We start from the raw sequence: 18,448 nt of genomic DNA on the forward strand, positions 1-18,448 counted from the left end.
GGCATCACTGGGGTACATCACTGGGGCCGAGCTCCCTTCCATCCAGGACCTCAATACCAGGCGTTGTCAGAGAAAGGCCCAAAGTATTTTCTGACTCCAGCCACCCAAGCCATAGACGGTTCTCTCTGCTACCGCACAGCAAGCGGTATTAGTGCACCAAGTCTAGAACCAACAGAACCCTGAACAGCTTCTACCTACAAGCCATAAGATTGTCACAACTTCCACTGAAGTCGGCTCCTCTCCTTGTTCGGGCGGCGTTCGATGTCACCGGCTTTCTAGCCATCGCCGCTCCATTTCTCATATTCCATTTGTTTTGTCTTGTTCCATACTCACCTGGTTTTCATTCCATAATTACTGCATGTATTTAGTCCTGTTTCCCCTCCATGTCTTTGTGTGTAATTGTTTGTTTGTGATGTGGATTATTGTTGGGCGCTTTAGTTTTGCCATGTTCCGTGTTTTTGGCACGTTATTGTTTTTACAGTATGTGCTGTATTTTGTGGAACGGAATTAAAGTGCGCCTGTTCACTACACTCTGCTCTCCTGCACCTGACTTCACCTCCCGTACACATCCTTGACAAAGATTGCTAAACAAGACTGCTAAATAGCTAATAAAATGGCTACCCGGACTACCTGCATTGATCCTTTTATGCACTAACTCTATGCACAAACACTGAACATTCACACATACTTACACTGACACCACAACACACACACACACACACACACACTACATACGCCCACATACACATAACATGCGCACACATGCATACTGACACCACACACACACACACACACACTTTCACACTCAACATATACGCGACTGTCTATTATCTATCCTGTCGACTAGTTCACTTTACCCCTACCTATAAGTACATAGCTATCTCAATTACCTCATACCCCTGCACATCAACTCAGTACTGGTACTCTCTGTATATAGCCATGCTATTTTTACTCAAGGTTTTTGTTATTCACTGTGTATTTATGCCTCATGTCATATCAATATTTGATATAATGTTATAATAACTTAACTCTGCATTGTTGGAAAAGGACACGTAAGTAAACATTTCATTTTTAGTCTACACCGGTTGTTTTACAAAGCATGTGACTTTTCTTTTTGAGTGAATTGCGCAATACATTTTCTACTCTGAAAACAAGGATTTTCACACACAGCACCTCCATCTGTTGGCAAGACAGATGAAGAACTGGCAGACATCTTCTTTGCGTATGCATTTCAAAGGCCAACCACAGAGGATAGGCCTACCACATAAAAAAGTGATTTTTCTTCCATGTGTATTTAATCTCTCGTGGACAGACTACCCAAACTACCAAAGTACAACATTAGACAACATTATAATGATTCCATAACTTTTTATGATAAGTTACTTGTAGCAAAATTCTTGAAATGACAGAGGTTGGGAATCTCCATAGAGATAGAGGACATCTTTGTATCTGTGCCACTATCTGTGACAGCATGGGCAGCACCATTGAGGCTATCTCCATTTTGATGTACACAATTGGCTGATCCCTCCTGATTACCTAGTTGGACATGACTCCAACAGGGTCACCAGGAGGCATTAGACAATGAAGTTGAAAGTCCAACCCAGTTGACTACATTATAATGGTGGAAGCCCTCAATGGTGCTGTCCATGCTAATATGGCCTTTTGGCCACTAGAGGACTCTATCATTCTCTATGGGAATCTCATTATTTGTGATACAGTAGTACAGTGCCTTAATCATGAAGGTACTGACTATAAGTGTTTGTTCCTGTAGGCTACTGTTAAAAAAAATACAGCTCACTCCACACTCACACAAATGATTTGCCTGGTGTAATTTAAGGTACGTCAGGCAGGTTTGGGGTCAATTCAGTTTTCAATTCAGAAACAGAACTGAATTGAAATTCACTCCATGAATTCAAAATGACTAATAGTTTTCAACAAGGATTTTTCAGTTGGGTGAGGTAGGGCTGTAGCAGAGCTCTCAGACTCTGAACGCACACAGCCTTTTGCTCCATGATCTCCTCCAGTTTCTGAACGTACTCCCTACAGTCCTGAAGAATAGAGAGGGACCGGTGAGACAGACAGGGAAGGAAGATGGATCAACAAATGGTAGACAGTCACGGAGAGCACTACTCTCAAACCAAGTGTCCCATTCAGCAACAAAAATAGTAATTGCAATGAATCCAATCCATGATTTATGAGCTAGTATATTGAATACTTGTATATACAAGGTGCTGCGTTCTCACCATGTCAGGCTGTTGGCACAGCAATGTCCCCTCTCTACGACACAGAGACTATCTGCTTCAACTGCTCCCAATGGGTCTGGACAACACACCACCTGACGAGAGAGAGAGAGAGAGAGAGAGAGAGAGAGAGAGAGAGAGAGAGAGAGAGAGAGAGAGAGAGAGAGAGAGGGAGAGAGAGAGAGAGAGAAGGAAGGAAGGAAGGAAAGAGGAAGAGAAGGAAAGAGGAAGAGAAGGAAAGAGGAAGAGATGGCAAGGGATAGAGCCAGGATGAGTAAGGAACCATACACCTACACATTGTTCATGCTACATAATAGATAGACTGGAACTTACTGGGCATGCTCCAGTGCTTCCTGAGTAGAGAAGGAGAGGATGGCTGGGGGTCCAACATGCTTTAACAGACCGTTTGGACCGTCTGGACTGCTTGAACCGCTGAGACGGCATGGAGTGTGGAGATTAGGAGAACTGTTTGAACTGGGTGACTGAGATTGGTCCTGCAAAATGTTCAATTGCACAGGGTTGTTCATTTGTTGGAGAATTTGCACACTAGGGATAGAGGAGTTGAGTGTATCCTGAAATGTGTGTTTAGTAGTGATGGGAGGCTTATGTGTACGTTGTGGTATATGGGTGGAAGGCAGAGGGTGTGATGTTTGTGTGTTGGGCTGGATTGGGCCTTGGGAGCACTTGGTTGTGTGTGTATTGGATACAGTGAGGTTGTGTGGTGAGTGGAGGTGTGGAGAAGGGCCAGGGGGACAGGTAGAGTCTCAGGAGCCTAGGACCTCCCTCCCTAACTGGGCTGGGGTTTTCAGGATTCCACTTTGGTCTTGGACAGACACCAGGGAGACCACAGGGGCAGATGGTTTGGTCATAGCTGGACAGAACAGACAACACAAGAGAATTAGAGCAACATTTGACACATTTTTTTTTTACACGCAATCCCCTAACAAAACCGCAATTCTCACAAATGAACAATGTCAATGAGAAGGTGGCAATTATTTACAGAGATTTTAAGTAAACAATGCGGGGGAAAAAGGCATTGCACAAGCTTGTGTCTGTGACTCACCCATTCTCCAGAGAGGAGCAGCGTCCATCTTGGATCTCCTCTGATCCATGTGGCCTTCACTCTTCCCATCTATCCCTAGAGTTGGTACTAGAGACTGGCCACCCTCCACCACCCCTTTTCTCTTTCCACCTTCCCTAGGCAAGAGGGAGGGGGAGTAGGTGCTGTGTGGTACCTGCTGGCAGAGGAAGGAGTCTGTGGCTGCCAGCCTGTCTACTTGAAGCAAGGAAAGTGAGAGGGGGTCCATGGTGCATCTAGATGAATCGCCCGAGGACTCACAGTGTGGTGGTGAAGAAGGGGGCATTTGAGCCACAACTCCAGAATTATTTTGGCTCTCAGGGGGAAGCCTTGTGGTGCCAAAAGCTGCTCCCCTCCACGTCTGCACAAAGGACAGAAGGGGGGTGGCAGGGTCTATCTGACGTAGCAGCTCAGCACCTGGTAGCGCTGTCCTCTCTCTGGGGCTCAGTGGTACTCCCTGCTGGCAGGGGCAAAGGGGGACATTTTGGAAGTGTAGGCACAGGCCACTGGAGCTCTGGTTGATGTGCTTGGACTCCAGGGACAGGTCGTTGAGCTTGGCTGGGGGCGGGGGTGGAGAGAGGGGCCTCTCGGCCGGAGCGTGGTGGCTGCAGTGTCGGTAAATGTTGTCGTTGTCACTGTTGCTGTCTGTGGAGCTGCGGGGGAAGTCATTAACCTCTCCTTCCTCCTCTGTGCTCCATTCAGCCTCCAGCAGCATGTCCTCTTCTCCTCTCTCCTTGTGTTCCCCTGCCCACCCCCTCCTCTCAAATGCCCCGCGGAGGCTAGATGGTAACCGTTCCTCCTCCCCAAGACGCAACACAGCCCCTGTCCACCTGCCGCCCTCTTCTGACTCGACCACTCTACACTCTGGCCATGCCCATCTCCCTCTCCTCTCCTCCTCCTTGGGTGACCCCCATTCGTCCCCACTCCCTCTCTCCACTCCTCCTCCTCCTGTCCCTTGGTCATCCAGCCTGCTGATGGTAGACAGCACTGATCCAGCCCTGGGGACGAGACACTCGAGGATGTGCTCTCCACTACCATCATTATCTCCTTCATTATCATCATCATCAACATCATTATCGCCATTGCGGCAGTGGCTCTGAGACGTGTTGTTAGAGAGGTGACTCTGTCCCTTCCCCTTTGCCTCCACTGTGACCCCTGCGGTCCCTTCCCCCCGGAGTGGGAGGTGGTCTCCCCCGGCCCCAGTCGTGGCCCTGTACCCAGCCAGCAGCTCCTCCAGACCGCGGCAGACAGATGGAGAGCCAGGCAGAGGCTGCTGGAGCCACTGCATCTGCTGCAGCTGCTGGTGGTATCTTCTCAAATGCCTCTCTCTTTCCTTCTCGCTCTCTCGCTCCCTTGGCATCTCAGTTTCTCTCTCCCTTTCCCATTCTGTACAAGTCCTCCTATCTCTCTCCCTGCCCTCTCCTAACTCTCTCTGTCCCTCAGCCGTCTTCTCTCTCTCCCTCTCCCCCACAATTCGGTCCTGCTCTATCCATCTCCTGCCCTCTCCCTCTCCTTTACTCGTAGTAGTCCTCTGCCTCTCTGCTCCTCTGAGGCAGGAAGCAGCAGCTGCCCTTTTACCTATGGCCATCTGGCTTGTAGTGGCTCTTCCTTCTCTGGGTATTTCCCAAAGGGTTGTCCTCCCCTCTCCCATTCGCTGTCTCATCACCCGAGCCACACCATGGTCCTGTTCCGTGTTGGAATCATCTGTCTTCTCACGTTCCTTTCTGTGCCCTTTCTTTTCCACCTCCCTCTCTCTATCCCACTTCCTCTCCCTCTCTCCCACTCCCTCACTCCTCCTGCGCCTCCAAAGCCCCTGGCCCAGTGAGCCCCTCACAGGTGTGGTGTGCTCCAAACAGAGGTCTTCTCTCCCCCTCCCAAAGCCCTCCCCCGCCCCCCGGGCCTTTGGTGTGGAGCAGAGCAGAGCTCCCCCTGGGGCTAACCTCCTGGCAGGGGTGCCAGTCAGATTTCGGGCCTCCCTGTGTCCCCCCAACTTCACCCTTTTTGGGGGACTTTTCCCCCTGCTGGCACTAGTACCACTGCTGCTAGTCTGATCATGTTTCGGGGATGGGGACGGGGTGACTGTGGGCCGTCTTCTCCCCCCTCCCCCCCCCAGCTCCTTCACCCTGTAGAGCCAATAAGAGATGGTATATCACAGGCCAATGTCACTGGCCAATTAAACAATGTCATCAAAACTGTTGAGTCGGAGTGTGTGTTCTCATATGACCTACTTAATACGTAACACTCACCGGTCAGCGTATCTCAGCGTATTGAGTGTGTGTTTGGTTGCTAGGTGACTGGGGGAAACGTTTGCAATCATACATGTCTTTGAATCACCAACAAAGGAGTCCTTCAAAACCTATACAGACAACAAGGTAAACAGAGTTTGAAAAAAAGTGGTACTGACCCAAATTCTAGCATTCCCTGTGGACAACACAGTTGAAGCACAAGCCTGGTGTGGAGTTGCTCAGATGTGTCGTTGAGAGTTGAACCCGTGAACGTTTGCAATGTGTGTGTGAGATTCTTTACCTGCGTGAGCTTGCTCTGTCTGAACGGTGTGTGTGACTGCTCTTGGTCCAGAGAACGGATACATTCTTTCAGCTGAAACAAATAGGCTACATGTTAACAGCAATCCCATGTTATGTGTGTGTGAAAGTGAACAATAAAGTATCGTATTGTATCCTATTGTGTTTTGCGCTCACTGCCAGTAGACTCTGGTTGATCTCTGCCCCCTCCATGCGACTCAGTCTGTCTGGGTCTCTGGAGTCTGCTGCTCTCTCACTCCCAGCCAGATCCACAAATGACATCCTACACAACACAGTGTGGGATACATCTGGTCCGATTACTTTTAATTTAATGTCACCTAAACTATGTTACAAAGCTACTGAATTGCACACACACACACACACACACACACACACACACACACACACACACACACACACACACACACAAACACACAAACACACTGTGTACTGTAGCTAATCATACATAAAATAACACATTCAATCTCAGGGATATTGCTGAATATGTGTTTTATTTTAGATTATAAAATGTCCTAATCTTGAAAAAGTCCTAAAAAAAATGTGTCTGAATTGCAATGTGCAAACTCCATATACCTGGTTGATAATTTTCTATATATCAGTTTGGCTACCTGGAACTAATTTGGCGAATTTGTCCTATAACGTATTATAACGTGACACTGACCTGCCAGTGGCCCGATGGCCAGAGTCTCTGAGCTGTATCTGGAGCAGAGCGTGGGAGCGGGACGACACAGGATTGACTCCACTCACCCCCTGGGTGCGCTCCCCTGTACCCCACAAAATCACCTGGAGGACGGAGAGAGGAGAAGGTGGGGAGGATATAAATGAGGAGGGGTGGAGGCAGGAGAAGCGATGAAAGGACGATGGAATGGAGAAGGGAAATAAATCAAAACAGCGAGGCAGGGAGGTAAAACAGACGAGAATAGGAAGAATGAGAAGAGAGGGATAAAAGTCTCACCTCCAGCAATGAGTTGACAGACTCCACTTTGACCTCTCTTAGCCCTGCTATCTGAACCACTTGGTGCCCATCCTCCCTTGCAAACAAGCTGCATAGAGAAGACACAGATGTCATTATAAAGAGACCAATCAGAGATTTACTGGTTCACTTATTTCCTGAGTGGTTCATTGAGTGGTTCACTGAGTAGTTCACTGGTTCCGTGGTTCGCTGAGTGGTTCACTGATTGGTTGTGGTTCAACTGGTTCAGTGGTTCACTGGTTCAATGTTATTATGAAGGGACCAATCAGAGAGCATGGTTATGACCATGTCATTGTGAAGGGACTAGAGGTCAACCAATTGATCGGCATGGCCGATTAATTAGGTCAGATTTCAAGTTTTCATAACAATTCGTAATCTGCATTTTTGGATGCCGATTACATTGCACTCCACGAGGAAACTGCGTGGCAGGCTGACTACCTGTTACGCGAGTGTAGCCAGGAGCCAAGGTAAGTTGCTAGCTAGCATTAAACTTATCTTATAAAAAAACAATCAATCTTCACATAATCACTAGTTAACTACACATGGTTGATGATATTACTAGGTTAACTAGCTTGTCCTGCGTTGCATATAATCAATGTGGTGCCTGTTAATTTATCATCGAATCACAGCCTACTTCGGCAAACGGGGGATGATTTAACAAAAGCGCATTTGCGAAAAAAGCACAATAGTTGCATGAATGTACCTAACCATAAATATCAATGCCTTTCTTAAAATCAATACACAGAAGTATATATTTTTTAAACCTGCATATTAACTAGGGGAATTGTGTCACTTCTCTTACGTTCATTGCACGCAGAGTCAGGGCATATGCAACAATTTGGGCCGCCTGGCTCGTTGCGAACTAATTTGCCAGAATTTTACATAATTATGACATAACATTGAAGGTTGTGCAATTTAACAGCAATATTTGGACTTAGGGTTGCTGCCCGTTCGATAAAATACGGAACGGTTCCGTATTTCACTGAAAGAATAAACGTTTTGTTTTCTAAATTATAGTTTCCAGATTTGACCATATTAATGACCAATGGCTCGTATTTCTGTGTTTATTACATTATAATTAAGTCCATGATTTGATAGAGCAGACTGATTGAGCGGTGGTAGGCAGCAGCAGGCTCGTAGCATTCATTCAAATACTGCGTTTGCCAGCAGCTCTTAGCAATGCTTGAATCACAGCGCTGTTTATAACTTCAAGCCTATCAACTCCTGAGATTAGGCTGGCAATACTAAAGTGCCTATTAGAACATCCAATAGTCAATGTTATATGAAATACAAATGGTATAGAGAGAAATAGTCGACGCGTCATAATTCCTATAACTACAACCTAAAACTTCTTAACTGGGAATATTGAAGAACTGGGAATATTGAACCACCAGCTTTCATATGTTCTCATGTTCTGAGCAAGGAACTTAAACGTTAGCTTTTTAAATGGCACATATTGCACTTTTACTTTCTTCTCCAACACTGTGTTTTTGCATTATTTAAACCAAATTGAGCATGTTTCATTATTTATTTGAGACTAAATAGATTTTATTTATGTATTATTTAAAGTTAAAATAAAAGTGTTCATTGTTCATTCAGTATTGTTGTAATTGTCATTATTATATATATATATATATATATATATATATATATATATATACACACACAAAAATCGGCCGATTAATCGGTATCGGCTTTTTTTGGTCCTCCAATAATCGGCATCAGCGTTGAAAAATCATAATCGGTCGACCTCGAAAATGGACCAATCAGAGAGCAGGGTTATGTTCAGTGATGTAGTCAATTTACTAAACCTTGAGTGCGAGTCAAGTCCCAAGTCTCTAGTGTTCGAGTCAGAGTCCAAGTTAGAGTGTTACATTATGAAATATTTTCTGAATACAAAGTCACTACTACTGATCGAGTTAAGTCAGTCCTGAACTTGAATACATACACAATCACACACGCACCGTTTTCTACAGTCCAACAAGTCGTAGAGCTGGCCACAGTAGATCTCAAAGAAGCTGACATAGACATAGACGTGGGACGGGACTGTAGAGTTGCCACAGTTCTGGGTGGAGTGCAGCTGGGTAAATATGTCCCTGGCAGCCAGAGCATATAGCCCCTGTCTCTGAGGAGGACAACCCAGCATGGTGTGTGTCTTCCCTGCTCCCGTCTGGCCGTATGCAAAACAAGTGGCCTTGCCTCTGCCAACGTACATACAGACAGAACTAGGTCACACAATATCCCATTTCAAATCAAATCTAATTTTATGTGTCACATGCTTCGTAACCAACAGGTGTAGACTAACAGTGAAATGCTGACTTACAGGCCCTTCCCAACAATGCAGAGAGAATTTTTTTTGAAATAGTAGAAGAAATAGAAAAATAGACAAATAATAACACAAGGAATAAATTGAAAAATAATAACACAAGGAATAAATACATAATGAGTAACGATAACTTGGCTGTATACACGGGGTACAAGTACTGAGTCGATGTGCAGGGGTACGAGGTAATTTAGGTAGATATGTACAGTTGAAGTCGGAAGTTTACATACACTTCAGCCAAATACATTTAAACTCAGTTTTTCACAATTCCTGACATTTAATCCTAGTAAAAATTCCCTGTCTTAGGTCAGTTAGGATCACCACGTTATTTTAAGAATGTCAAATGTCAGAATAATAGTAGAGAATGATTTATTTCAGTTTGTATTCCTTTCATCACATTCCCAGTGTGTCAGAAGTTTACATACACTCAATTAGTATTTGGTAGCACTGCCTTTAAATTGTTTAACTTGGGTCAAACGTTTCGGGTAGCCTTTCACAAGCTTCCGACAATAAGTTTGGTGAATTTTGTCCTATTCTTCCTGACAGAGCTGGTGTAACGAAGTCAGGTTTGTAGGCCTCCTTGCTCTCACACGCTTTTTCAGTTCTGCCCACACATTTTCTATAGGATTGAGGTCAGGGCTTTGTGATGGCCACTCCAATACCTTGACTTTGTTGTCCTTAAGCCATTTTGCCACAACTTTGGAAGTATGCTTGGGGTCATTGACCATTTGGAAGACCCATTTGCGACCAAGCTTTAACTTCCTGACTGATATCTTGAGATGTTGCTTCAATATATCTACATAATTTTTCCTCCTCATGATGCCATCTATTTTGTGAAGTGCACCAGACCCTCCTGCAGCAAAGCACCCCCACAACATGATGCTGCCACCCCCTTGCTTCACTGTTGGGATGGTGTTCTTCGGCTTGCAAGCCTCCCCCTTTTTCCTCCAAACATAACGATGGTCATTATGACCAAACAGTTCTATTTTTGTTTCATCAGACCAAAGGACATTTCTCCAAAAAGTACGATCTTTGTCCCCATGTGCAGTTGCAAACCGTAGTCTGGCTTTTTAAGGCGGTTTTGGAGCAGTGGCTTCTTCCTTGCTGAGCGGCCTTTCAGGTTATGTCAATATAGGACTCCTTTTACTGTGGATATAGATACTTTTGTACCGGTTTCCTCCAGCATCTTCACAAGGTCCTTTGCTGTTGTTCTGGGATTGATTTGCACTTTTCGCACCAAAGTACCTTCATCTCTAGGAGACAGAACGTGTCTCCTTCCTGAGTGGTATGACGGCTGCATGGTGTTTATAGTTGCGCACTATTGTTTGTACAGATGAACATGGTACCTTCAGGCATTTGGAAATTGCTCCCAAGGATGAACCAGACTTGTGGAGGTCTACAATTTCTTTTCTGAGGTCTTAGCTGATTTCTTTTGATTTTCCCATGATGTCAAGCAAAGAGACACTGAGTTTGAAGGTAGGAAATACATCCACAGGTACACCTCCAATTGACTCAAATTATGTAAATTAGCCTATCAGAAGCTTCTAAAGCCATGACATCATTTCCTGGAATTTTCCATGCTGTTTAAAGGCACAGTCAACTTAGTGCATGTAAACCTCTGACCCACTGGAATTGTGATACAGTGAATTATAAGTGAAATAATCTGTCTGTAAACAATTGTTGTAAAAATTACTTGTGTCATGCACAAAGTAGATGTCCTAACCGACTTGCCAAAACTATAGTTTGTTAACAAGAAATTTGTGGAGTGGTTGAAAAACGAGTTTTAATTACTCCAACCTAAGTGTATGTAAACTTCCGACTTCAACTGTACACGTAGGTCGGAATAAAGTGACTAGGCAACGGGATAGATAATAAACAGTAACATCAGCGTATGTGATGAGTCAAAAGAGATTATTGCAAAAAGGGTCAGTGCAGATACTCCAGATAGCTATTGCTTAACTATTTAACTAACTATTAGCAGTCTTATAGCCTGGGGGTAGAAGCTGTTCAGGGTCCTGTTGGTTCCAGACTTGGTCATAGGTACTACTTGCCGTGTGGTAGCAGAGAGAACAGTCTTTGACTTGGATGGCTGAAGTCTTTGACAATTTTTAGGGCCTTCCTCTAACACCGCCTGGTATAGAGGTGCTGGATGGCAGGGAGCTCGGCCCCAGTGGTGTACTCAGGGTTCGTACAGGCAGTGGCAAGTCATATGCAAGGACCATTCATTTTTTAATAGTTCATATAATGCAATTGTTTCTAGTCGCCAACAGATGGCAGTATATCGCCACAACCTCATGAAAAAAACGACTTATTTACTACATACATAGGCGGTAAGTCAGTACTGATGATTTTGTAATTTGAATAGCAGAGTTTTGGAACATGCCTACTGGTGAACACACATCTCCTATTCACATTACTACACAACTCCAGCATAATGACTGGGTGGGCTGTGTGAGGGAAACGGCACGTGAACGGCCACCAGAAGGACATGAGCACGGCTGATAGTTCTTTAGTGATGTGGACACTGAGGAACTTGAAGCTCTCGACCTGTTCGACCTGTTTGAGCGCAAGTGTTTTACGGTACATTACGGTAAACAACACCTAGTTGCTCCTCTGCAGTTACATTATTGTGTTACAGCAGGGGTCTCACACACAGGGGGAATATGGCTAACATTGACAGACTTTTCTTATTGGAGTCCCTCCCCGCTTTCTTTTGTTTGGAGCCTAATGAACACAACACAAGGTTCCTTACCCGTTGAGAACATGCTGTATCAGCGGAAAGGCTGTTTTCAGGTACACATCCACATTGGAGCTCTCTTCCCCAAACACCTCATCATAATTAAACCTGTGCTGTGGAGGGGACCAGAGAAGAGTGCAGACACACACACAGATCAACACTGTGTTACAAGGATCAGGGGGCCTGAAGCTATATGAATAATATTTATGTACCTTAACTTGGATTGCAAAGAGTAGGAAACTTTCCGGGAAATTTCCAGAAATTTTTCATAGGAAGTTAAGCCCTGGAATTTAGGAAATTTTGCTTAAAATCATGAAAAAAGTTAGCTTATAACAGTGAACCTTTTTTGTAGGATACACATAAGGCAATTCTAGGTCTTATTTTGGTTAAACTATCCCCTATTCAATGGAATTGCAACCCTCTGCATGCACAGTGCATTCTTCCATCACATGTACAGCTGATTCTCAAGATCTTGCACACTAATGAGATGCTATTGAGCCCACACTACTACACTGTCTGAGCCAAGGACTACATTCTTTCTGGTAAGTTTTGATTACAATATTGGTTGGGGTGAATATATTTTATATGACATACATGATTTTTTGTTAGCTAGTAAATAGTAGCCTAAAGCAAAGTGTGTTTAAATAATTTCTAACTTGTTAACAATTTCTGTTAGTTAGTTTTTGCTACCATGTGGGTTTTAGCTTGCTTGAGCCTGCTAACTGAGGAGTGTTAATTCACCTGTTTCCATATATGATTCATTTTAAAACATGTATCTTATAAAATAGTTGTTTAATCTAACTGCTTAACTATTTATCTGTACATGGAATTCTATTTTTTTTTTTTACAATTATTTTCCTAACGTTTACAGGAAAATGCCATGGGCACTATCTGATGTGTGGAGACATTTCACTGCAGCTGATGTAGAAGGAAAAGCTGTGTACATTTGCTAATACTGTGCTAAATTATATGTGAAGAATGCAACAAAGATGAAGAATTATCTGGCCAAGTGCATAAAGTTCCCTCAGCGCTCACAACAAGCAGCCTCTGACAAAAGTCCCTCAACTTCTATTTGAGGTGAAAATAATGAATCAGACACCTTATCGATAGCAACAGCTCATGCTCCTTCTGGAATCAGAAGTTTTTTTGACTCAATGGAGGAACGTAGTCAGAGAAATGCTGATGGATGTCTTGCTCGAGCTGTGTATGCAATTGGTTCACCTCTGATGCTCACAATTTGTATTGGTGCTCACAATGTGTATTGGAAGAGATTTCTGAATGTTCTTCGCCCAGCATACACCCCTCCAACCAGACATGCTTTGCTGGATGCAGAGTTCAACAGAGTTCAAGTGAAGGTCAAGCAAATCATAGAGAAAGCAGACTGTATTGCAATAATCTCTGATGGGTGGTTGAATGTTCGTGGGCATGGAATAATTAACTACATCATCTCCACCCCTCAACCAGTATTCTACAAGAGCACAGACACAAGGGACAACAGACACACCAGTCTCTACATGGCAGATGAGCTGAAGACAGTCATCAATGACCTTGGACCACAGAAGGTATTTGCACTGGTGACAGACAAGGCTGCGAACATGAAGGCTGCTTGGTCTAAAGTGGAGGAGTCCTAACCTCCCATCACACCCATTGGCTGTGCTGCTCATGCATTGAATCTGCTCCTCAAAGACATCATGGCACTGACAACAATAGATACACTATACAAGAGAGCCAAGGAAATGGTTAAGTATGTGAAGGGTCATCAAGTTATAGCAGCAATCTACCTCACCAAGCAAAATGAGAAGAATGAGAGCACTACATTGAAGCTGCCCAGCAACACCCGTTGGGGTGGTGTTGTCATCATGTTTGACAGTCTCCTGGAGGGGAAGGAGTCTCTCCAAGAAATGGCCATATCACAGTCTGCCGATATGGACAGCCCCATCAAGAGGATCCTCCTGGATGATGTATTTTGGGAGAGTAGTAAGCAGCCTGAAACTCCTGAAACCTATAGCAGTAGCCATTGCACGGATTGAGGGACACAATGCCATCCTGTCTGATGTTCAGACTCTGCTTGCAGATGTAAGAGAAGAAATCCGTACTGCCTTGCCCACTTCACTGTTGCTCCAAGCAGAGGAAACTGCAGTCCAGAAATACATCAAAAAGCGTGAAGACTTCTGCCTGAAGCCCATACACGCTGCAGCATACATGTTGGACCCCAAGTTTGCTGGCAAGAGCATCCTGTCTGGTGCAGAGATCAACAAGGCCTATGGTGTCATCACTACCGTGTCTTGCCACCTTGGCCTGGATGAGGGCAAGGTTCTTGGCAGTCTGGCAAAGTACACTTCTAAGCAAGGGCTTTGGGATGGAGATGCAATATGGCAGTCGCGCCAACATATCTCATCATCCACCTGGTGGAAGGGACTTTGTGGATCTGAGGCTCTTTCCCCTGTTGCCTCCATCATCCTCCAAATCCCACCAACATCAGCCGCCTCCGAGCGCAACTGGTCCTGGTTTGGGAACACACACACCAAAGCACACAACAGGCTGACAAATACAAGGGTTGAAAAATTGGTGGCATTCCGGGCAAATTTGAGGCTTTTTGAGCCTGACAACGAGCCATCCTAAACAAGGTTGGAAAGAGACAGTGAAGACGAGGCCTCAGAGTCTGCTGTTCAAGAGGTGGACATTGAGGAGGTCCAGGGAAAAGACATGAAAGCCTGGGAGGAAGACAACCAAATGCTTTAGTTTCTAGAATATCATTTTACAGATTTATGTTGCAAATGTTTTTGGGAGATGCGATGGATCATTGGGGATCATTCAATATTCCCTTTCTTTTGTTGTTCAGTGAAATCATCCCATGTGAAAAGTCAACTCATTTAATAAAGTTCAATTCGTAACTAAATTGTTTTTTTTATTTCTACTGGAAGGATTTAATCATTTGCAATTATGTCTACTTATAATAAGGTAAAAGGTTTCTGTTTCTGTTTCCATATGATATGGTAAATATATCCAATGCAAAAAACATCTACATTTAAATGGTATTCATATTAATTTTAATATATTTCCATTAATTCCAATATATTGCAGTTAATTCCCATATATTCCCACAGAAAGTTTTCACCTCTGAATATTCCCCAAAATGTGCAATCCTAGCCTTAACACTGGTTAATACTGGATGATGTACACAGTACATCCAAACATACAGATATAGGATCTTAATTTGATCACTCTTTTGTTGCTGAGAATTTTCCTGCACGGCAGGAAATGCAAGCTTGTAGTGTATTTGTGTTTTGAAAAGGCTTCTAAAGTTTGTTATTTCTACTTTGAAATTCAGACTTGACTTACCCTAACGAAAAATGTATCAATGTAAATGAACTATTATCCACACAATAATTCACATTTCCTGTTGTTGCAGGATCATTTTTCTGCTGTAGCAAACTGGCCCAAATTTAAGATCCTACATCTGTATGATATACAAACATACATAATGTCTCCTTTATTGTACCTACATACTGTATATTCACGGACTGTACTGTACACACTGCTATATTCAAGTCTTGCTAGACTCTGTCCTCTGTGACTGTGTGATGGAGCCTCTGAGTGTACTGTACTTTAGAGTTCTGCTACCAAACCCGAGCCCGACAGGCCCCGACATTATACATCGGGTTACGGCCATCAATAACTAGGGTACGGGTAGGGCTTGGGTATCACTAAATTGATCAATAAAATGTTGAAGATGAGCCATTTGAGCGCGCTGTGCTGCGCAGTACAGTCATATCTGACTAAGATCACAACGTGGCGTCAGAAGTGCTTCAACCTCGTCAAATACAAGACTGGAGAGATTATTTCACCAAAATGTTTTATTCTCATTGAGTTTTATCGGAGTTTAGAGTGACGAAAAGTAGCTAACAGCTCTCTCATGTCTCTTCACTGAACAGAGCAGCCCAAGCGGAGGCATTGCTATGGATACTCACAGACTCAGAGCGCCATGAGCAGAGCGCATGCAGAGTGTGCTTCGCGCAGGGAGTGAGTGACAAAGAGGAGCAGCTAATGGATTTACTAACGGGGGAAGTTATTTCTGGTTTTGGGCAGGGCCGGGCCTTAAATTTAGCAGAAGCAATCGGGCCTGGGTAGGGTAGGGCCTGAGCATCACCAGCATGGGTAGAAGCTCGGCTTTAAATTCATGCCTGTGCAGGGCTCTACTGGACCTGGTACCTACTTGGAGTATGTACTGGGTCAGGTCCACTGCCTCTTTGCTCTCATGGACCACCACAGAATCTCCATCATGGGCTGTGACAACGTCTGCCTCCCCTCTCCTGTTCTCAGCATAGGTCAGGGGCCTCTTCCTCACACACACACTGATCCTCTGCTCACCTGCCTCCCTACAACACACACACACAAGCACAAATTACAGGTATTTTGAACAACAGTATAATTAATAAGAGAGAGTTACCTTTTCCAACTAACCAACTGTGAGGGGCAGTTATTTGGAGAATGAAAAGAAGTAGGAAAACAGATGAAAGGAGAAACAGCAGCAGACCAGAGACTACCAGCCTAGTAACCCATACACTAACAACAACAGCACTATACACAGTTGAAACATAATACAACTTACTTTCTGGTTGACACCGGGCTACTCAGGGGCAGACCATAGTTGCAGCCAAGAGTTCTCCTCGATGTGTACATGTATGTGGGCTCATCCGTCCTCCTGGATGTCCCATCCTCCTCCAGGCACACCTCAGGTCTTGGCCTGCTGCCGATGGTCGTCCCGTCCTTGTAAATGCAGACGGTCTGACGATGGGTCACTTTGCTGTTGCTCCTGTGCATTGTGGTCCGTCTGACAGTTTGCTTGTGAGGACAGCTACGCCTCGGCGTCCCACTGATCTGGGTTCTGTGTATGGGTGACCTTCTGCTGAGGTCGCAGCGTGGTTGGGGTTTAACCCCTGTGTTCGGGCTCGGGAAGGGGTGGACACCAGCCCCCCTGTGACTGTCATAGTCACTGAGCCATCCGCGTTTGGGCTCGCTAGACCTACCATCACCATCAAAATCTAGCTGCCTGCATGTGGGGACTTTGCTGCCTGAAGTGAAAGTCTTTGTTGTTATCACAACTCTATCGTCATCGTGGCCCCCATGGTCCTCCTCTTCCTCTTCCTTCAGAGACTTGACCAGCTGTACCAGATGGAACAGCCGGGCACGGTCCTCCATGCTGTGGACCCCCAAGCTCGAGTAGTCGCCCATGGTGAGCAAAGACAGGTGTCCAGCGCGTCTCAATCCCATGGCTGTAAAACAAGGGTAGTGACGCTGAAGCCCGACCTCATGCAGGCACTCGTACAGGCATGATGTCATCGCCTCAACTGGTACCTTCTCACCTCTGGCATGTGTTCGCAATCCCTGTGAGAGAATGAGCGGTGGTCATTCCATCTGGTTAACGTTGGAGCGCACTGTCCCCAAGGCGGCACAACCAAATAGACCTTCAGTAGCCTTGACTACAAATGTATAAACCGGTGGCACATTACAAGACAACTCCCTTGCTTACACCTTGCCTTCCTCCGTGCTTTTTGTTCATGAACCTAACCCTAACCCTACTCTTGTGGCTGGGTGTGCTGCATGCTTTGGTGCTGAAACTTGACACTGCTGATGGTGGCACTACGTCACACATTGCAGTGTAGCAAATATGATAAATATAGATGAGCCAACAGAACAACAGCTGTCATAGCTTTACAGTTATGTTGACAGCTGCAGTGTTCTGGCAGTTGTGAAGGACCACGTCATGAAAACTCTGAACCAAATAAAGTGGAATTTGGAATAGGAATTCTCTGGGATGTTGTTGAGGACCCTGGGGAGGAAAATGCTGTAAACATTTAAATAATAATTTTGCCTCTCGCCTCACCTGGCTACATTATATAAGTTAACCTTCTTGCAAGTGTGCTGACTGTAGTTTTTACAAAGCAAGGTGAGGTGCCAAGCAAATAGGTTAGTCCAAAAGTGCCCACATCACTCACCAATGTTCGAACTTCGAAGTCAGTCTCCTCTTCGGGAAGATTAACTGACCAAACGAGCTCTCTGTCTCGTGTATCAAAGCTAAGAAACTAACATACCGGTATGCATTACATTTTTAAACAGTGGACATCTCCTTCCGACTGTTTCCATAAACAAAAAGCATCTCCATAACAACGGTTTGAGTTAGCGCATTTCTTCCCGCTGTAAACTCAGACCAATGAGCTACTGCTGCTGCATGTGCATTGAGTTGAGAAAGGCAGAAAAAGTTTGCTTTGTGCGCCGGGGGCTGGCGAATCGAAACCATTCCATTTACGCACTGCGCGTTTTGTCTGTTGTTCTTTAGCTGTGGGCCAAAAGCTATGTGAGAGGTAAATTGTTTATTTTTCTTGTAGGGAAGACTAAGTTTCTTTCAAAAATATAGCCCTTTTGCCGTGACATTGTGTATCGCAATGCCGTGACCCGGATTCGAACCGGGGTTGCTGCGGCCACAACGCAGAGTACTAACCACTATACGATCACGGCGAGCTACCAGGGCTTGCCCCTCTATGGGAGAAATT

The 18,448-nt window shown here is 44.9% G+C and overlaps 1 protein-coding gene and 1 non-coding gene across 3 annotated transcripts; both read right to left on the reverse strand.

Moving 5' to 3' along the window:
• Window positions 1-1,351: 1,351 nt before the first annotated feature.
• Window positions 1,352-18,129, reverse strand: LOC115199832 (kinesin-like protein KIF24). 2 transcript variants are annotated; one of them, XM_029762328.1, is made up of 14 exons: window positions 17,894-18,129; window positions 16,507-17,282; window positions 16,111-16,273; window positions 11,910-12,007; window positions 8,799-9,035; window positions 6,817-6,904; window positions 6,523-6,644; window positions 6,018-6,123; window positions 5,845-5,916; window positions 5,565-5,674; window positions 3,304-5,441; window positions 2,574-3,111; window positions 2,244-2,335; window positions 1,352-2,048 (listed from the first exon to the last, which is right to left on the reverse strand). In XM_029762328.1, exons 2-12 carry the CDS (start codon window positions 17,235-17,237, stop codon window positions 3,005-3,007), a joined length of 3,972 nt encoding a protein of 1,323 aa, XP_029618188.1. In that variant the 5' UTR covers window positions 17,238-17,282; window positions 17,894-18,129; the 3' UTR covers window positions 1,352-2,048; window positions 2,244-2,335; window positions 2,574-3,004. The 2 variants fall into 2 exon arrangements, with proteins under 2 accessions (XP_029618188.1, XP_029618187.1); XM_029762327.1 differs by having other exon boundaries at window positions 16,507-17,727.
• A 212-nt stretch (window positions 18,130-18,341) lies between these two features.
• Window positions 18,342-18,413, reverse strand: trnah-gug (transfer RNA histidin (anticodon GUG)). Its single transcript has one exon. It is a non-coding gene; the product is annotated as a tRNA-His (tRNA).
• Between the last annotated feature and the right edge of the window lie 35 nt (window positions 18,414-18,448).

This window comes from Salmo trutta, chromosome 9 (genome assembly GCF_901001165.1).
Source record: "Salmo trutta chromosome 9, fSalTru1.1, whole genome shotgun sequence".
Taxonomy (NCBI): domain Eukaryota; kingdom Metazoa; phylum Chordata; class Actinopteri; order Salmoniformes; family Salmonidae; genus Salmo; species Salmo trutta.

What these genes read in the sequence shown, in the direction of transcription:
- LOC115199832 (XM_029762328.1), bottom strand. Translation starts at nt 17,237, where the DNA reads ATGACATCATGCCTGTACGAGTGCCTGCATGAGGTCGGGCTTCAGCGT. An exon ending in ATACAGCATGTTCTCAACGG is followed by an intron (nt 9,036 to 11,909) that starts GTAAGGAACCTT and finishes GTACGTTGGCAG; the next exon opens with AGGCAAGGCCACTTGTTTTG. An exon ending in TGCTCCTCTCTGGAGAATGG is followed by an intron (nt 3,112 to 3,303) that starts GTGAGTCACAGA and finishes TGTTCTGTCCAG; the next exon opens with CTATGACCAAACCATCTGCC.